The 19,262-nt window shown below is 38.8% G+C and overlaps 1 protein-coding gene and 1 long non-coding RNA gene across 2 annotated transcripts in view; one reads left to right on the top strand and one right to left on the bottom strand.

Annotated features, from left to right (window-relative positions):
• LOC148364968 (uncharacterized) overlaps nucleotides 1–19,262 on the bottom strand; it is a 253,508-nt gene that overhangs the window by 67,024 nt on the left and 167,222 nt on the right. The window lies entirely within an intron of this gene.
• Nucleotides 8,899–17,478, top strand: zfand5a (zinc finger, AN1-type domain 5a). The gene is made up of 6 exons (XM_088335337.1): nucleotides 8,899–9,112; nucleotides 13,047–13,208; nucleotides 15,059–15,161; nucleotides 15,275–15,360; nucleotides 15,788–15,916; nucleotides 16,003–17,478. Exons 2-6 carry the CDS (start codon nucleotides 13,049–13,051, stop codon nucleotides 16,149–16,151), a joined length of 627 nt encoding a protein of 208 aa, XP_088191463.1. The 5' UTR covers nucleotides 8,899–9,112; nucleotides 13,047–13,048; the 3' UTR covers nucleotides 16,152–17,478.

Below are 19,262 nucleotides of genomic sequence, written 5' to 3'. Positions count from 1 at the left end.
CATGTTGTATAAAGAAGTTAAGAAAAAAAGGAAGTATAAAAGTAGAAAATGAAAAAAAAGACAGGTTTGTGGTTATCCCTTTAATCGGTATATTACCAACAACAATTTGATGCAGAAAATGAAATAATAATTTGAATAAGAAAATGTATTATTCTACTTAATTATATTTGCATGTATTATTTCCTTCTACGGTGAACGTCTAAGCTACTTAATTTTTGAACCTTTTTTATAATAAACCTCATTCATGGCGAGCAACTCAATATCTCACATCAAAATGTTAATTAACAATATATATGATACTGTATAACAAAACACATGTACAATATAACATGTTAAACTACATAAATAAACATGTTTGAAGAAAATATGGTGTAAGATCATTTTGTAAGGGAAAATACAACATTTTGTAAGAGCATGGAGCCGTGGAGGTTGACAGGTATGGAAATTCTTTGAAAGATCGCGGAGGCAAGGAAAACACGTGTGTTCAAGCGAACGATTCGATGAAAGAAAATAAACAAAAGAATACTCCTAGCAAGAAAAGGACTTTTCTGCCAAAATGGACTAAATTAGATTCCTGGTTACGCTATGAGGAGGATAATAATGGATGGGACCTTGAGAGGGCATTACAACTGTGGCGGGACAGCAAACCACGAAGAATATATGAACGGAAAGATATGAAGTGATAACTGCTTTGTATTACCAATTAACTGATGATTAAAACTGAATAAAAATATGTATTAATATAATTATTTCAGCAATATTATTTTCTACAATGTACAATATTGTTGTGAACTGAAAAATCTTGAAGTGATAACTGATTTGTATTACCAATAAACTGTGATGATTAAAACTGAATGAATATATAGATTTTTATTATATATTTGTCACCGATTTACAATTTCAACCTCGATAACACAAAATTTTGGGGACCCATAGATCTCTGTAGGGACCCATAGATTTTTGAGCATGCGAGTCCCCGGGACCCATCACTTTTCAGAGGTAAAATGAACACTGTGTTTGTCTCCTGCTACGACTTGTTTTTTTACCCCAACCACATTTTGATCTCCTGTTTTTTTTACTCCGACCACGTTCTGATCTCCTGTACCAGCTAACGACCTTGTTTTTTTTTCGTCTAACCACGCTATGATCTCCCGCTCCGGAAGATCTACTTCTGCATTCAGGACGCGCTCCGATCCTGTGGGCGGCTTGCTTCCTGCGTCGAGCGAGCACCGGATCGCTGGCGATTACTTTCCTCTATATTTCAATAAACTTGTGAATAACTTTACGCATTTGGGTCAGGACCTTCTGTTCTGGTCCTGACAGATAGTTCATGTTTTTTTTCTTTTTATTTAGATAAATATTGGTTTTTTTGGTGAATAAGATTTTTTTTAACATTAAGAGGAACTGAATAAAAACCGTCCCTTTATATCAGGGGTCCTAAATTCGCATCCCCCAGGATGATAGTTTGAGGCCTCCACCTTAGAATGAAACCTAAAGGGACAGTAAGTATTATTTCTTAACTAGATGTTGCTGTATTCTGTTGTGCCACTAAAACAAGTGCTAAAAGCACAACGGAAGAAGACAAAATACGGAGACTCAAAGTGACAAATGCAACTTATTACTTCTGAAAAAAATATATCAGAAAATTAAGAGAAAAGAAAAAATAAATTAAAAAAGAAAAGAAAGATGACCAAAAACAGCAAAAATGAAAAATGAGAAACATGAAAACAAAATGAAGAAATAAGACAAAAAGTGAAACTCAAAAAGATGGATAAAAATGAAAAAAATAATAACGACACATTTTTAAAGATTAAAAGAAAATGGAGAGAAAATTGCATGTTTGTTTTGTTTTTATCTTTTTGTGTAATGTGTTGTTGTGTTCGAGTCAGTGTACTCCATGAGTACCACATTCAATTGTCCTTTCAATTTTTAATTTTTTTCCTCCAATTTTTTTTTGTGCTTTCTTATGTTCTACTTTTTTCTTGTTTTCCTCTATTGCTTCTTTTCATTCTTTCTTATTCACTAGCTTTTATTATTTTTTTATTTTTCATTTTCGCTTCTTTTTGTCCTTCTTTAAGAAAGGCTGGGTAAAAAATGGAAGAAAAAGAGTACTTCTTGGCCCAACCTCACCCAGATCCTTGCTTCAGTGTCCCCCAACACAATTGAGTTTGAGACCCCTGCCTTGAATACTTGCTACACCACAAATTAAATCTCCCAAAACAGTAGACGGTGCTCATTTGTGGTGATGACTATCAGCACATTACATGCATCTTGAAAATGATGAGCTCCATGATATCAGCACTACCCAAAAAAGACCGCCCACCCCAACCAATACGAAGCACACACCGGTGCAGAAACCTCTCAACGCTCACGAAATATCAGAGTGATGACAGCATAATGTATACACAAGGGGGATGGGTTACTATCCTCACCTCCCACTTTATCTTTAGTCAGTCTCCCTCCCGTCACTGGAACGCGTGAACCTTTCCCTTGAAACATTTCACGGTCCGCCTTTTCTTCTCTGTACATAGCTCCGTTAACATAACACTCAGGCTCACAAAGACATCCGTGTAGAGAGCCAAGTCGCTTTACCCTCCCCCATGACTCGCTATGCTTGTTTCGCTAATATATGAAAAGTTCTTGTCCATTAGAACTGGGGGCATGGGCGGGACCAGCCCATTTTTGAGGGTGTTCAAGCACCCCCAAATTCAGCCCAGACACCCCCCGCCCCCCCAAAAAATAAAGCATTTATAAAACTCTCTTAGTAAAGGACATGGTAAGCTTAAATATGATGAAAAATGTTGGATCCATTTAAAATTTAAATGTGAACAACGCAGCTTTGGAAATATTCCATGGCTTGAAATGGTTCCGTCCATTTGATTTTAGCACCACATTGGACATTTAATTTTGTAGTGTTAGCGTTCATCCATCCATTATCTGCACCGCTTAACCTCATTAGGGTCGTGGGGGGGCTGGAGCCCATCCCAGCTATCTTTGGGCAATTGGCAGGGGACACTATGACATGGTTGCCAGCCAGTCGCAGGGCACACTAAAAAAGACATGTATAAATCTAAAAAAAAATAAAATAAAATACTAAACAATTTTAACCTATTTATGCTAAATAAATTTAAGGTAATCAACACAGAATCCCGCTAAAGTGCATGTTGACCAATTATAAGAGAAAAACGGCGTCTTTTTTGGTTTGAACAAATTTATTGACACTAAAAACAGAAAACAATCATGACAATCTCAACAGCAATTAAGCACATTCACAATATTATATTCCAATATTACGTTTTTAACAGCAAACACAAAGTGAGGTTTGAACAAACCTTCTCGAAAATCAAACATATTCACAATTTCATTATACAACATCTTTGTTAGTGTCAATAGATCCGTCCAGGCCAAAGTCGATTGTCCTCGGTCTGAACAAATCCACCGACACCAACAGTAGCAAAACACAGCCATCAAGCATATTCACAATTTTTTTATATCTGACAATATGACGTGACAATATGACGTTTTAACATTTTTTCCTGACATTTTCAACATCAATTAAACAATTTCAGAGTTATTTTCTTTTAACAGTAGTTTATACTATGCCCATCTTGCACATCTGGTTAGCGTCTCTTCTTGCACTATCGGCACTATGGTAAATAACACAATACAGCTTTATTTAGATCTGTACACTGAAGGACACTGAGGGAAACTGTGGGAGTCAGATCCATCGACATTTCGTTCTGTATACACGTGTACTAGAATGACAATAAAGTAGATCTGAATCTGAATCTGAATCTGAATCTGAACTATTGTGCAAGGGCATAGCTCTGCCATCCCACCCTCCCAAGCAGCATTCTTCCAGTCCTCTGTGTGGGTCCTCTCCCTTCTGCGTGGGTCCTCTCCCTTCTGGGTTCCACAACCCAGGCCGTTGCTGCCGGGACTCCCACAGTGTAGCTCCGGCTCCCCCCTCCGGGTGGGTGCAGACGAGTCTTCTTTATGGCTGCGTCCTAGGCCCGCCGCTCGCAGATTGTATGGTATCTGCAGCCATTTGGAGCACAGCCACGGGGGGGATCTGCCTGCACCTCCATACCAGCAGGTTTCTGGAGGTCCAGTCTCCCAAGGAACCAGCTGTTGATTGCTGGGGTGGCGGCTCATTTCGCTTACTTCCAAGAGCCAACTCATAGAGTCGTTTCATTCGCGAACAACATGAGTCGGGGTGCTCAAATGTTTTGCAGATAAATGCCAATTCGCCTTTTCTTTCGCACATTAGTAAATACTATATATTGTTAATCCCTATCTAACTATAGGCTAGTCGCTGTTTTGAATGGTGACATGATCCGAAAAGACGTGACAGAAACAACTTAAAGGAAAGTGGAAAACCTCGCTGCTGAATGCAGCGTCACGTGTGCGGGGAACCGCCGGTATTGGCCTTCTGCAGCCAAAGTAACACACCGCTTTTGATCGGCAGTAACTGTAACAGCGTTGTAATGGCAGAAAATATAGTGAGTTATATTAACTCGTTACTGAAAAAATAACGCTGTTAAGTTGCTGGTGGGTACAATACAAAGCAATGATGAAATCTCAAGCGTGTTTGTTACGTAAGCCCTTTGAGACTCTTTGTGATTAAGGGCTATACAAATAAAAATGACTTGACTCGACTTGACGTAAGCGAGCCCGTCAACTCGCTATCTTGTTTAAACTGAACCTATCAACCTTGCCAAAGTGCCAACCCAACTTGAAAGATCTACATTCCACACGGAGGTGTGTCAAGAAGACTCTAGAATAAGCTTCTCTTCTGTTGCCATTCAGAATCAAGCCGAAAAAGCTGCAGATTGCCTAGTAGGTTTTTTTGTTAGAATACAGATTTCCAAGAGTTGGTGACATACTACCTCTCTGAAATCATGACCCCAATAGGCAGATCCCTTTGGCTATACCCTCTTTCCATTTTCCAGGGTCAGTCAGTATCAATGACTTCCAGGCTCGACAAGCCCTCTGAGTTCCACGAATCCGCTGATAGGCAACATGTTCTGCATGAAGCACAAACACACTGAGTGATTTAAACACACACATACACTGCCCTGAGAGTATTTGTTTTCTCCTTAGGACGAGTTATGTGTAAATGACTGTCAAGGGACTATGTCGAGACTTGTCAGACCTGCAGGGCCAACGGATAAACTGCATGTGAACGGACTGCAGTGTTTTTTGTGGCTCCCAGAAACTTGTCAAGTTTTAAGAAGACAGAAGTGTTGAGAGCATGAGTCTCCAAGCTTTTTCACGCGTCGAGCTATGTTTTGTTACTAATCAGCGCATAGGGCACCCCGTTTGCTCTGAATTTCTAAAAATAGCAACCCAGCTAGATGGCTTATTAAATAGCTAAGAAGTAGCTTGATAGTTAGCAAGAAAAGTTAACAGGTAATAAACTAAAGGGGGTTTAATTAGCAACATGATAGAGTAAAAAGCCAACTGAATGGTCAGATTGATAAATAGCTACAACGTAGGCCACGATTTAACTTAATAACAAGCAAAAAAGATAAAATGTGATCGAGATAGCATTCAAAAAAATGTAAAAAGCTAGCACGATGGCTTGCTAAATAGCTAAAATGTAGGAAGAGCTAGCTACAGAGCTAAAAAGGTAGCCAGATAGCTAGCTATCTAAGATAGCTAAAAATGTAAAAAGCCTAGTGAAATAGTCAGATAGAAAGCTAGCTAGAAAGGAGGTCAGAATTTAGCTTGATAATGTTATCTCGATATCATGCCAAAATATAAAAAACTAGCTAGATGGCTTGCTAAAAAGCTAAAAATGTAGGAAGATAGCTAGCTACAAGGCTAAAAAAAGGTAGCCGGATAGATAGCGAAGAAAAGTGCACATTTTTTTGTTCATTTGCTTTATAAAACCCATAAATTGAAATATAATTTGTTGTATTTCCTGTAAAATAAATTAATAATAAGATGAATTTGATACATGAGAGATTCTCATTGCTAAAAAAATAATAATCAATGCTTGAATAGATTTGCTTTTGTCCATGACGCCCAGGAACAGGAATTGATTTAGTTCATAACTAATATTATATATTCTATATATTCATTAGTTAATAACAATTTATCATGTCATTACTATATTGTTACTATTATTGCTATTATTAGGTTGGCTGCATCGGCTCGCTACAGTTTAACTGTACGGGTCAGGTGTATCGACATTTCGTTCTGTGTGCATTGTTACAAAGAATGACAATACAAGTAAATTATTATTATTATTAATGAAAATAGGGTAAAATAGACTTGTCAACCAACAAGCACTAATATTACCACACTTCATCTGTCCTTGGGGGGGGCACCCTGGTGCCCGCAGGCACCACGTTGGAGACCCCTGGTTTGGAGTATTGAAATTTGAGAGAAACCGCATTAAAAGCCATAAATGATTTGTTCCTTTTTGTTTGTATTATTTGCTTGAAAAAAAAAAAAATAACAAAATTAAATAAACTACACCACAGGTCTCCAACGTGATGCCCGCGGGCACACGCTGGCCTCTTGAGAGCCTCTGAGTAGCCTATAGATTGATTCTGAAAATAACTCACCATTACTGGTCAAAGTGATTTTCTAGGAAAGTTAATTTAAAACAGGCATGAGAAATCATTGACATGTGTCTTTGAAAACAATGATTTAATGGTTGACTCTGCTTATTTTAACCCTAATTCTAATAATTACAAACTGGTAAAGTGCGGAATAAAATGTTATTAGTTAATGCGCACATCAAAAACAGATACACATATATAAAATAAAAACTCAAAAAAAGGTCAACTGAATGGTGTGAAGCACATTGTAAAGTAAAGTTCTTTGGGAGGTCTTTACTGACTTGAAAATAACTATATAAATACAGACAATTGACCATGTAAGTCACTTTATTGCCATTGGCAAGGGTTAAAATAATGTGGCGGGCTGGATCTTGTCCTCAGACCTTGAGTTTACCACCTGTTGTATATAGCCTGCTCTTTTTATGATGAAAACAGATTTTTTTTTTAATTCATTCCAATAAACTGTTGGAACGCTTTATTATCCACAAAAACGTCATAGAATTCTGAGGCAGCATTGTTTGTTTTTTACCAATTTACATGGCACATACTTCGTCACATTAAATCAGGCATGTCCAAAGCACGGCCCAGGTACCAGTTACGGTTTGCGATCAAATTCCTGTCATAAAATGAATACAATGTGGCCCGCCAGTAATGTTGACCGCAGTATAAAATAGATTTATACAACAACAACAAAATCACAATTTCACCAGAAGATGGCAGTAACCCTTAGGCCACCTTGCCCCTAGCCTTCTGTTAGAATTTTAGCCCACCCCATTTTCTACATAGCGACTGTTAATAGAAAAAGGAAAGTTGACAATAACGACAGCTGGTTCCTGGACAAGTGAAAATTTTAGTATTTTTTTTACTGAAATCTCAAACAACTGCTCGTGCCTAATTTTCCAAGAGACAGTGTCTGTTTTCAAAGAATCTAATATCAAGAGGCAATCTCAGACGAAACATGCTGACTACAAAAAGCTAACTGGAAACAAACGCTGTGAAAAGGTAAAGCACCGGGAAGCTGTTTTAATGGCACAGCAGAACTTTTTCAAGAAACTGCGAGTCAAATGAAAATCCTACAAAGGCAAGCTAAAAGGTCACGCACAAGGCTGATCCCCAAGCACTGGAAACTTTTCACGTAGAGGTGAATTTATCAAATACTGTTCAATAGTGGAATAGGCGGCCCTCACACATTTTCAATTTACCAAATATGGCCCGCTTTCTGAACAACCCTGCATCAGACGTTTACTTTGATCATATGTCTTTGATTGCATGTACCTGGATTCCTGTGTATTCATGATCCCAAAGGTGAGAACCACCAGGAGAAGTATGTGGGTGTCTGTGTGTGGAGTAAAGCTCTGGAACGGGTTGCGAGATCAAACAATGTCCAACACTTGTTCAAATTTAGATTCAATAGAACATTCCTGGCGGAATACAGAGATGAAGAAAATCGGGTGTGAGTGATACGAGAGATTGGGAATAATGCGTCTAGAAATATGGTTAACTTTGTGTTATTTTTGCTATTGTTATATCATAACTGTTATTATTAATATTATTACAATTGTTGTTATATAATTGGTATGTTTAATAGGGAAGGTGACTGGGTAGGGAATATAAGTACTTGCTTCTGACTACCCCTTTTCGAGCAAGTAATATTATTTTGTTGTTGAGTTATTGTTTTTATTCTGTTTTTATTCTAATGTTTAAATAAAGTTTTCATTAATTCATTCATCCTGTGCCATTTTCTGGCAGTACGTAGAAATAAATATTCTCTCTCCAAGAACTATGTACAAATCGTATAAAGATCACTTCAGGAGACCACTGTAAGTTTTAAAGGCATTTTTTGTGTGATGTTTACTCGTTAAATTATCCGTCAGAGAAAAAACATGTAATCGGTTGTTTTTTGTTCTTTTCTCTCGCCAAGGCAGCCTGTTTGCGTGTACATGCGTGAGTGTTTCTGCGTGCGTGGGAGTTCCATCGTGGGAGTACCCTTTCAACACAAAAAATATAGGACTTCGAACAAAAACAAAGAGCAAAGAACTAACTGTGCACGTAATACCACCTCTTTTTGAGTTGGGTCGCGTAAACAGAGAAAGGGGAATTTACACCCTGGATCTTTCCGGCAGATTACTCAAAATAAAAGATAAAAATAAATAAATAAAACCTTGTTGTCCATGTAGGCGGATGACGCCTGGATGTGTAATAAAGGGGAGACATGCTCTGCGCATGCGCAGACCGAAACGGTAATCTGGGGTCTCCGCGGGCAACCAATGGTGACACGTTGTTTCACCCGTGACACCATCAGCCACTCCCCTTACTAAAGAAGGAAACAAACATCCACCCAGAAAGTACTCCAGAGCACCAGGGAGAGAGACAAGGAGGGCGAGGAAGGGAATAACTGAACCCATCAGAACTAAGATCGAAACGGGCAAGCACAAGGGAAGGTCTCCCGGCACGTGCGGATACATCGACGTATTTTCCTTTTCTTCTGAACAAAATCGTCGCTTTTTCATCTGCTCGAGACACTCGCTGAATTTCATCAGGTGATTTTTTTTTAGACTCGTAACCGTTTAATTTTTGAAAAGGGATGATTTCAGTTTAATTTAAAAACAGATATACTTAACATTCGGATTGATGTCAATAGAATGGTGAGTCTAAGCGACCTTTAAATGATGGATTGAAAGGTCAGGTGGTGTGTGCGTGTGACAGTCTCGTGTATGTGTGTGTAGGAGGAAAGGGGGAAAACTAGCCAAACAATGGGTTTATGTATAATTTTTTGGGGGGATGTTATAAGAAGCATTATATCCGTGTCACCAACCCTTGAACGTGACTCGGTCTGGTTTGAAGGGGGGGGGACACCGGAGATAGATAAATGGTCCTTATTACAGTCTCTTGTGTTTCGACATGGCTCAAACTGGGGGATGGGAAATCAAAACTAAGATCATTTCCGACGACAAGTTGAAAAAATGTAAGCTTATATACAAGTCAAGCGAGGCAAATGAGGCGAAAAAAAGTGCAGTCGTGAGATAAAAGATCGAGTTCAGCCTTGGGAAGAGGTTAAACGAGTTTCTTCTAGAAGGTAATCCGATGTTTGAACGATGTCGCTTAAGAGCAATTGTGCTGGTTTTGAGTTGTCACGTGTGCTTTTTCCCCAATGTTAAAGTATCATATTGAAAAATCGAATGGAAAAATGGAAGCTGCTATCGTAATAGTCAAACAGGAAACCAGGAAAATGCAGACAAAGGAGAAACAAAGGCAACACAGAGCGCACTGTCTAGACTGTTTGATTAAACACTGCTACTCTCTCCTGTCGCACACCATTTCTGTTTTATATTTTTTTTCACAAGATAATTATCCACCTACAATAAAAACACCATTGTTTTTGTCATCTCCAGTGTGACTCAGTAGTTCTAAGTTCAATGGGGCCTGAAATATCTTCCTGCATTTAGTCCAGGGGTAAAAGAACGCTGACAACAATGCAAACATATATTAATACAAGTTGGAATTTGAAGTTTATATGCCGTCTTGTCATCCGTCTTTATACTTGTCAACCTCAGCCAAGTGCTCCCCTTATCAATGATTGCAAGTCGCCTTATTAAGCGATTGATAAACTTTTACTCACACAACCATTGAGCATCTCGCTTAGTTCTTTCTCCACTTGCAGTAAATTTGCCATTGCTTATTATACATTGCAGGGTAGGATTTTGCAGGCTTCATCAGTTCTATAGATTGTTTTACTATTGATGGTTGATACCATTCGCTAATGTTCACAGTTCACGGATCTCTTAACCACCCTGTGGTGTGTCTTGGCCAAGTACAGGCTGTTTCGTTGAGTTGGGGTTTGCTCCCCAACATGAGACAGATTCTAGTCCACCGCAACAATATTGGCAATCTACGATGGTGTGTTGTCTGCTACCATTGACTGAGACGATACGGATTAGAGCCAAATTCGGCAAGACGATAATGGTCTAACAAAAACGCATCCCATGACAACCCCCTGCCCCTTCCGGATGAAAATTGTTGTACGTGATCAAAAAAGTAAGTTGACAGGTTTGATTCTTGTTGCCAAAGCACTGTGAGGGATTTGAAGCTGTTGTGTTTAATGAACATATTTATCCGGGTTATTTTACCACATCTTACACATTTTACAGCATTGGCTGATGGATGTCATTGTGTGGTAACGAAACAAGTGGGAGGTGTGATTGTGCAAGTAGGGCCCAAAAGTGAGTGTTAAGCCTGTTCCTTTGTTGCAGTAATTGCTTGTTTCAAACATTTGTGTGGACTTGTGTTCAGAATGCTTGATTGATCTTTGATTAAACTATTGAATAAAGCAGTGATATTTTAAGGTCGGGCCACTGGCTTTTTCATCCCCAGTTGAAGACTCATCATAGTACTGAGCTGATGAGTGAAGAATTTTCACCAGTTAGCAGGTGAACATGCGACGCGAAGGCATGGAAGGTCAGTTGTGGGCTTTTCCGGGGAAGCTGTTTGTTGATCCACATTGCTTTTAGGAGGGGGTGGTCCAGGCTTAACAGTTGTCGGTGAAGTTTTGCTGTGAAGAGGTTCCACTAGAAGCATTAGCCTCTGTAACTCAAAACTGTGCAACCCTGTTACCGACCAAACCAACAGCTGCTGTAACAGATCAGTGACAAAGGTTATTAGGGAGAAACATGTGATTCTTTTGCAGTTCAAGCTTGTTGTTGTTTCCTTAGTTGATCAGATCCACGGCACCGGAAAAGGATGCCCACTGCGCCTTCCGACTTGGCTGTTCATTCATTAAGGACTTTTTGTATTGTGCTGTTTCCCATTACACAACCTCCCCTTGCATTTCATCACCGTGGTGCTATATATCAGTGTCATTTGACAAGAGAACATGCGTATTTACTAGAATTGTGCATGTAAGGGAGGGCAGTGAGGAAGTTCTCAAAGGCCTTATTCGGTAAGATGTCTATGTAGAGCAAGGATCTGAAACCTTTTTGACCCAAAGAGCCATAAAAGCAGAATTATTTTGCTTTTTTTCTGGGTTTGGGGTCATATCATATATATTAGGACATAATTTCACAAAAATCACCAAACCTGTTTCCCTGGCAAGCTAACTCTTTAGCACATTTTATTTCACTGTTTGATGATTTCATCAAACCTTTGAAATAAAAATAATGCCACTCAACTGTCAGTTTGTCCTAAATCATGGTTTCAAAACAAAAGCTGTGGGCAAAGTACTTTTTAGAAAATGTCACAAAATGCTGCAAACGCTGATACCAATGTATTTACCTTACCTTCAGTGCAGGGCAAGGAGTTTGTGTGTCCTGTGTATAGCTCCGCCCATTCATTCTGCTCATTCAGTCAAATTGCTCTAGGTGCTTCGCTAGAGCTTCTGGGTAAATAGTGGGTTTTGGGTTAAAGTTTGGTGTGTGGCTTTTCGCTATAAAGTGTCTAAACAATGCACTCAGAATGCTTAGTGAACTTCCATAAAGAATTGAATTGAAATATACAGGATTATTAAGCGACATACAGCCAAAATGGGATCTGTTGGTGTGACACCCTGACTTTAAACTGTAGTGAAAATAATGTCCTACATATATATATATATCTATATATAGATATATACTGGACCAAACCCTTAAATGTAATGCCTTGCAATTATGACAATTGACTCCTTGTTTAACTGAACAATGAATGTTGTCATTTGTACTATTTTATCACTGAGCCATTTGTACTCATGAAGAGACATTTTTTGCTTGCGAGCCATAGGTTCTTGCCCCCCTGGTGTAAAGATTCAGTGGGTGTAATTTCCTCAATTATTTTGATAACATTTTTACTCGCTTTTTATTTTAGAATCCTAGATGGGTACTTATTTATGAGAATTACAGGTGTGTTGGATGCGTCATCTGCTATTGTGAAACTAAAAGTCAAACTGGGTGCTCAAACTTAATGTTCTTTTGAAAGGAACAATGTCGTCATAACTGATATGACGTGAGGGTGAGTTCTCCTAGATGAGAAATGGTGCGTCACCTCCTGGAACAGCAGTGCCAGCTGTTTCCAGTGATCCTACTATTGGAGAGTTGTTAAGGTGGAACAATGCTCCATTCTCTGTCAGGTGGCAGTAAGTCCTACAAGTTTAACTAGTTTAAAAAAAAGTTGGATTCATAACTTGCTTTGGCATGGCGGATCAGTGGTTAGTGCGCAACCTCATGGTTCAGAGATCCAGGGTTCAATTCCAGCTACCGCAACCTCTCCGTGCAGTTGGTATGTTCTCCCTGTGCCTCCGGGTTTCCTCACCACCTTCCAAAAACATTCATTTCGGGTTGATTGGCCGTTTTAAATTGTCCCTAGGTGTGGATGAGCGTGTGAGTGGTTTTTCAGGGTGTCCCCTGCCCACTGCCTGAAAATGGCTTGGCTGGGCTCCTAGCATGTATATTTCGGCACAGAAAGTTGAAAAAGTAAAATGTTCTTAACCTGTCTTCTTGATCTTTTCAGACATGGCCCAAGAGACAAACCAGAGTCCGGTGCCTATGCTATGCGCCACAGGCTGTGGTTTCTATGGAAACCCGAGAACCAACGGAATGTGCTCTGTATGCTACAAGGAACACCTGACAAGGCAGCAGAGCAGCGACCGAATGAGTCCACTCAACTCAATGGGTATGTATAGATCACACATTCAAATATGTAAAGGTGTAATTCCATTCTGTATTTACGTAATAGCATATTGCAATACAGTGTAATTCTGGTCCTGGGGTCGGCAAACCAGGGCCAAGGGGCAGGATCAGGCCCACCAACAGATTTTATCTTGCCTGACAGAACTGAGAGAAGCACAAAAAAATAAGCCTTTACCACTTCAAACAATTAGCAACAGTTTTAAATATGTTCACTGGATGTCCCAGAGCTAAGCACCACTCACAAAGCTATATTTGCTGACTTTCTTTTATCAACCAGAGAATATTTGGGGAAACAAACCACACCGATGTTATTTTACTTAAAATAGAAGTTACAGGTGCGTTGTTAAAGACAAATGATTGCGCTCACCTCGATTAGAAAATACACAACAAAAAAATAGTGTAGAGCAGACATGTCCCAAGTCCAGTTATGGCCCGTAATTACTTTTCTTAGCAGTGTTTTTTCACAAGACCCTGTGAGTCAAATGAAAATCTTACAAGGCGAGTTACAAGGTTGCAACACTGATCACCAAGCACTGCAAACCTTTCAGAAAGAATGATTTTTTTTTTTTTTTTTAATCTGTTTAAAGAATGCCAGACAGAATAACATATTTTCAGCTTACCAAATCTGCCCCGCTTTCTGAAAAGATTGGACACTCTTGGTATAAAGCCTTGGGTCTCTTTGCAGAAGTTTAAAGAACCTTTAGCTCCTTTCTCTAAAATAATATGAAACAGAACAGCAAAGTTACCAAATTCAGGTAAACATTTTATTAAAAAATAAAAAGCAGAAAATACTTTTACATCAATTAAGTCAGTGTTTTACCCAAGTGTTTTACCCCGGGCTACCAAATGAAAATAGTGAAGTTGAAATGCTAAAATTAAATCTTTGCGTTGTTAAACTGTATATGTTAAAAAAGTACATTGCTACTAATGAATAGTATTTGTTGTTTTGATGTCTTGCTTTTCATGTGTCCTATCATGTGCCCCCATAAAAACTATATTTCTCGATCTGCTCATGGCCGACATTCAAATACCTTGCAAAATTTTTTCTTTACTTGCTTTTTTCAATTTTATTTATCACTATATAAAATTTCATGCAAAAAAACTCTTGGACTTGCCCTATTACATTGAAGATTTCAAAGCAAAATGATCAAATTTAATGATTAAAAAGTGTGATATTAATTTGCTATCGTTTTTGGTTAAAGTTTTCATATTTAAATATCTTTGTATATTTTGAGTGCTTCAAAACCAATTGGATGAAATTGTCCCTTTATAAACAATAAAGACAACTTATACAGGTAAATGCAAACAAACCAAAATGGATTATGTTATCTCTTTTCTTCATGTATTGTCGAGGAATAAAATTTAGATGTACCGGTATGTATATACAAAGTGCATCAGTCAGCCATTTTTTTTTCCTTCGACAAGGCCCAGCACCTGTAGAAATGTTTTCTTACTGATGCGGCCTGTGTCTCAGAAAGTTTTCAGAGCCCTGTTCCAGTCCTTATGTAACTGAAGTGTGTATTCCTAAGGAGCATTATATATAGTTTTGAAATTAATTGATGACGCTCCTTCAGCTATTCAGGATCAGATATTACCAGACCCCTGCCCACCCTCCCTGTTTTTACACTCAGTGTATTGAAATATGGCTGTTTTCCTCACTGGCATTACTTAAGGTTACAGTCACTTGTAAGGCAATCTCTGGGAGTCCCATCACAGCTTTGACACATTAGAATAACAATTTGAAGGGAGAAAGACACATTGATGATGTTACTTTGTAATAACTTGAATTATCTTGTTGAGCTGGTTCATCATGATAATCTTGTGCTCATGCAGGCTCAACTTCTAGCCCTACCTTAGAGGCATCTGCAATCCAGAGACTAGAAGCCAGCCTAGCCAAAGTTGAAGCTTCCCCTGCCTCCTCACCAGACATTTCTAGGTCAGTACCAAGTTGAACTCTACTTGTTTTCATGATCGACACCTAAACCGTTTTGCTGGCTGGATATTACTCACCCGCTTTTGCATTATGTTTCGATTTGTTATACCACACAGGACTGTTCAAGGATCGCTTCCTGTGACCCAACAAATGACCGAGATGAGCATATCAAGAGAGGACAAGGCAGATTCACTAGTACCTGGTAAACACACTCACGACGGGTGTTTGAGCAGATTTTTGATACACATGCAGATGCCTGTTTATGCATAGACTGCTGTGATGCCATCTTGAATTCCACTGACTCAACCACAAGTTTTTTTTCTTTTTGCCTCTAAAATAGCAAAGCCGGCTAAAAATAGACCTTCTTAAAAATAAAACCACACTAAAAACATTTTTGGAGGAGCTGCTGGCTACCACAACCCCACTCAGCGAAGCAGAATGGGCTAATTTCAAAATGGAGCTTCTACTGAGTTGAAGATCGATTGAGTGTTGCTGAGAAAATAGTTTACAACAGTTAAAGGACACTAGGGTTTTTTTTATTCCTCCATTGTAATTTACTATGCTGGTAGCGATTTAAAGATGTTGAAAATGAGTCTTTTCTAAAATATTGTTTTCTGTGTAACATACAGTTGTAAACCAGCCAGCCTCATCTAGGCCAACTCTATTAGCTTCTTCGAGCAGTGAGGATAACAAGGATGATTCGTCCAAGCCGAAAAAGAATAGATGCTTCATGTGTCGCAAGAGGGTGGGCCTAACAGGTACACAGTGGGCACAAGAGGACATTGTTTCAAATGGTCTTTTTGTTTCTATTGTTCTGAACGATCATCAACGTTTGTGTGTCTAGGATTCGATTGCCGCTGTGGAAACCTTTTCTGCGGTATCCACCGGTACTCCGACAAGCACAACTGCCCGTACGACTACAAGGCCGAGGCGGCTGCCAAGATCCGGAAGGAGAACCCTGTGGTAGTTGCTGACAAGATCCAGAGAATATAAATCTCACAAGGCCAGCAATCAAGTGGAATTGATGAAGACAACACTTTTTCTTGATGGAAAAGACTGGAGTGTTTCACCTTAGGAATCGAACACTGGCATACCTGGCCACACGATTATGGAAAAGACTTGACTTACAAAATTAAAACCTCAACAGACATTTTAAAAAAATATCTGAGGGAGATGCATGAATGATCCCTTTGCTCCCCTTTTGAATAATCCATTTTGTCAGTTCTATCATTGTCTGTGGTGTGACGTTTTCTTCCTGAATATACATATTGTCTACTAAAGAGTAGCCCAGAGTAATTGCACATGCTAAGTTGCCCTCCCGTCACCCTAAGCAGACCTATTTTGCCAAACTACTCGCGCCCTGTCATGGATCACAACTCAAGTCCAGAATCGAGACCACGCTGTAGGCGCTGACCCCACAACATTGCACAAGGGGTCCCGTTACTTTGTCTCTGTCTTTCTTGGCTTTACCTACCTCACAGCTACTGTGCTAGCCTTTTATTTTCCTGGCTTGTTGTGCTCATCAGCAGGTCTCCCTTCTTCCGCCTCAGTGACCCCTCTGATCAGCATTCTTATGTTGACTGACTGGTTTGATTGTGATGAGGCTCGTTCATGTTTCACGATGGAGGTATAGTGCAGGACAGGGACAAATGCACCTTCACTTTTTCATTGACTTAACCCCTTTGCAGTGGGCATTATGGAGGTCTCTGCTCAATCTAGGCCACACAGCTAAATGAATGGGATATAAGCATGATTTTTTTCTTCATCAGTTTGCAGGTGTTTTTGTTTCTTTAGACTTTTTTTCTTTTTTATTTACTTCCCCTACTTCTCTGCTTTTCTTACATCAATGTTATTTTGAGTTTGGCACTTTTTATGTTGGAATTTGTTAACCTTAACTTTTTCTTTGTTTTTATTAATTTGAAATGTGCTAACAACATTCACGTGGGCACTTGTGTGTGTGCACGTGTGCAAAAACAAGGTTTATCAACACATGTTTACAGAAAATTACAGGAGCATGCCAGAGTTACAGTTAAGTGAAATAAAATATACTAGATTGCCACAAGTATATGTAGCGTGTGTGTATGTCTGTGCTAGGTGCATTTTTCCTGGCTGCCTGACACATTATACGTATGTGAATTGTTAACTTCCCATGTGTGTCTGTCAATGTATGTATACATTTGATTTGATTTAGTTATATGCAAATTTGTACAAAAGAAAGACAACAAACTGTCGATATTTATGTATTGCATATAATCCTGCTATCCAGCATTACCACAGAGTAGTATCATGTAAATAAAACTGTACAGGGAGACATTATAAATAGTTGTGTGTGTGTGTTCACTTTATATTCAGGGTCTGTACAGGAACTTTAAATCCTTGAATTTTAATGTTGTGGTTTCAAGGATTGAAAAGTTATTGAATTTTGGGTGAAGTACTTGTAAATGCATGAAATTGTTACCATTTTCTCAACAAGTCTGCTTAAAGATGACACCCACACTGCTCTCTGGTGGCTTCGCTTTCCCCTTGCATTTCTTCTTATCTCATGATTAACCACACCTGGGATTAGTTATATGTTATATGGCATGGTCCTATGAAGCGCCACCGGGACGGGCTCGAGAGAACAGCTTGATGCTACACCTAAAACCCTTTAAAATGTGTATTAGTTTAAGGAGTACGTATCAATTGTGGACATTTATTAGAAGTCATGCAAACAATTTCAGGTAGCGTTACCCAGTTGTAAACTAATCGGAAAAATTTTCTTCAAGTGAAAATGTAAGCCACATATTACTGTCATTGTTATGAAAGATTTGAAAGTAATATTTACTCACAGAATGTTTAGACCCACATGTATATTCGCAATTTACTCAAGATTTAAAATCATGTCTCAATAACGCACAAGCAGGATGAAAAATCCCATATGTGACTCAAAACTCACCTCTTCAGACTTGCCTATTCTTGACCATATGCTTCCCACACTGCCCCTTTTAACTATAATATGTTTTATTGGCTATTGATTATTTGCTTGTTTTACTCTTGTTTTACCTGTTTATTGTTTTGTCCTACTCATATGTACAGGAACCTTGGGTGTCCAGAAAGGCGCTTTGAAATGCAATGTCTTATTATATGTAAACAGCAGATGTATTTGTGGCTCTGAAAAATACATGATTCACACCGGGTTTCTTCTCTAAATGGTACTAGAGAAATTGGACAATTGGCTTTGAAAGTCCTTAAAAGTGCTTGATTTTGACCATGAAAAAAGGTGTACGAACCCTGTTACTAGGTCAGCGAGTACAGACTACTGTACCGTGTTAACTGTATTCAAGCACAAAACGCTGAAAGGATTTACTTTCTCATTTAAGGCCAAAAATCTTCTGCAGCGAATGAGATGACGGCAAAATGAGTGACTCGGCACAGTTGTGCAGGAAAAGCCAAAAAAATGTTCTTTCACACTTCTGTTTGGAGTGAGTTCAAAAATGGCGTCACGGCAACAGCTGCTCAGACAGCTGAGACGTGCTCATGTGCTGTTCCTGTGACTGGGCGACAGAGATCACATTGTTTGAACACGGGCCGAGGACAATAGAGGACTTTGACAAAGTATTAGATAACAACCCAAGGTGTTTAAACAAGGGTCACCAACGTTTTTGATACGTTAATTGTTTTCATTTAGAGAAATGTAAAGGATGATTAAAAATAGGGGTGGGACGATATACTTTGGTCACGATTCGATTGTATTTCGATATTAAGTTACCGATTCGATTTATTTCACGATTCTCAATAACTATAATTCTGTAAGTATTGTGTTTTGATATAATTGATGGCTATTTAATTTTATGTCCCCAAAAAACAAGCAACAATCAAAAACAGTGATCTAAAATATGATTTTGCTTTATTTCTGTAAATTAGAAAATATTACCGGAACAATACAAAATTACTACTAGAGTAATACTTTAATAAAAGAAATGCTACCACAGAATTACTACAACTGAAACACTACAAAAAAACTACAGTAATAATACAAAAATACTAAATAAATACAACAAAAATACTACTCAGGCCATGATGAGAGGTTTAGCAGACTAGTCTCGCTCAACCGGTGGCTGGCCA

The sequence above is a fragment of the Urocampus carinirostris genome, chromosome 5 (genome assembly GCF_059441175.1).
Source record: "Urocampus carinirostris isolate Australia breed hairy pipefish chromosome 5, RoL_Ucar_1.0, whole genome shotgun sequence".
NCBI lineage: Eukaryota > Metazoa > Chordata > Actinopteri > Syngnathiformes > Syngnathidae > Urocampus > Urocampus carinirostris.
The sequence above is the reverse complement of the archived record's forward strand: the minus strand, read 5'-3'. Positions and strand labels throughout refer to the sequence as shown.

Bases quoted from the DNA above. Each gene is read 5' to 3' on its own strand.
- zfand5a (XM_088335337.1), top strand. From the start codon at position 13,049: ATGGCCCAAGAGACAAACCAGAGTCCGGTGCCTATGCTATGCGCCACA. The intron at 15,162-15,274 runs GTCAGTACCAAG...TATACCACACAG, and splicing joins TCCTCACCAGACATTTCTAG to GACTGTTCAAGGATCGCTTC. The intron at 15,917-16,002 runs GTACACAGTGGG...TTGTGTGTCTAG, and splicing joins CAAGAGGGTGGGCCTAACAG to GATTCGATTGCCGCTGTGGA.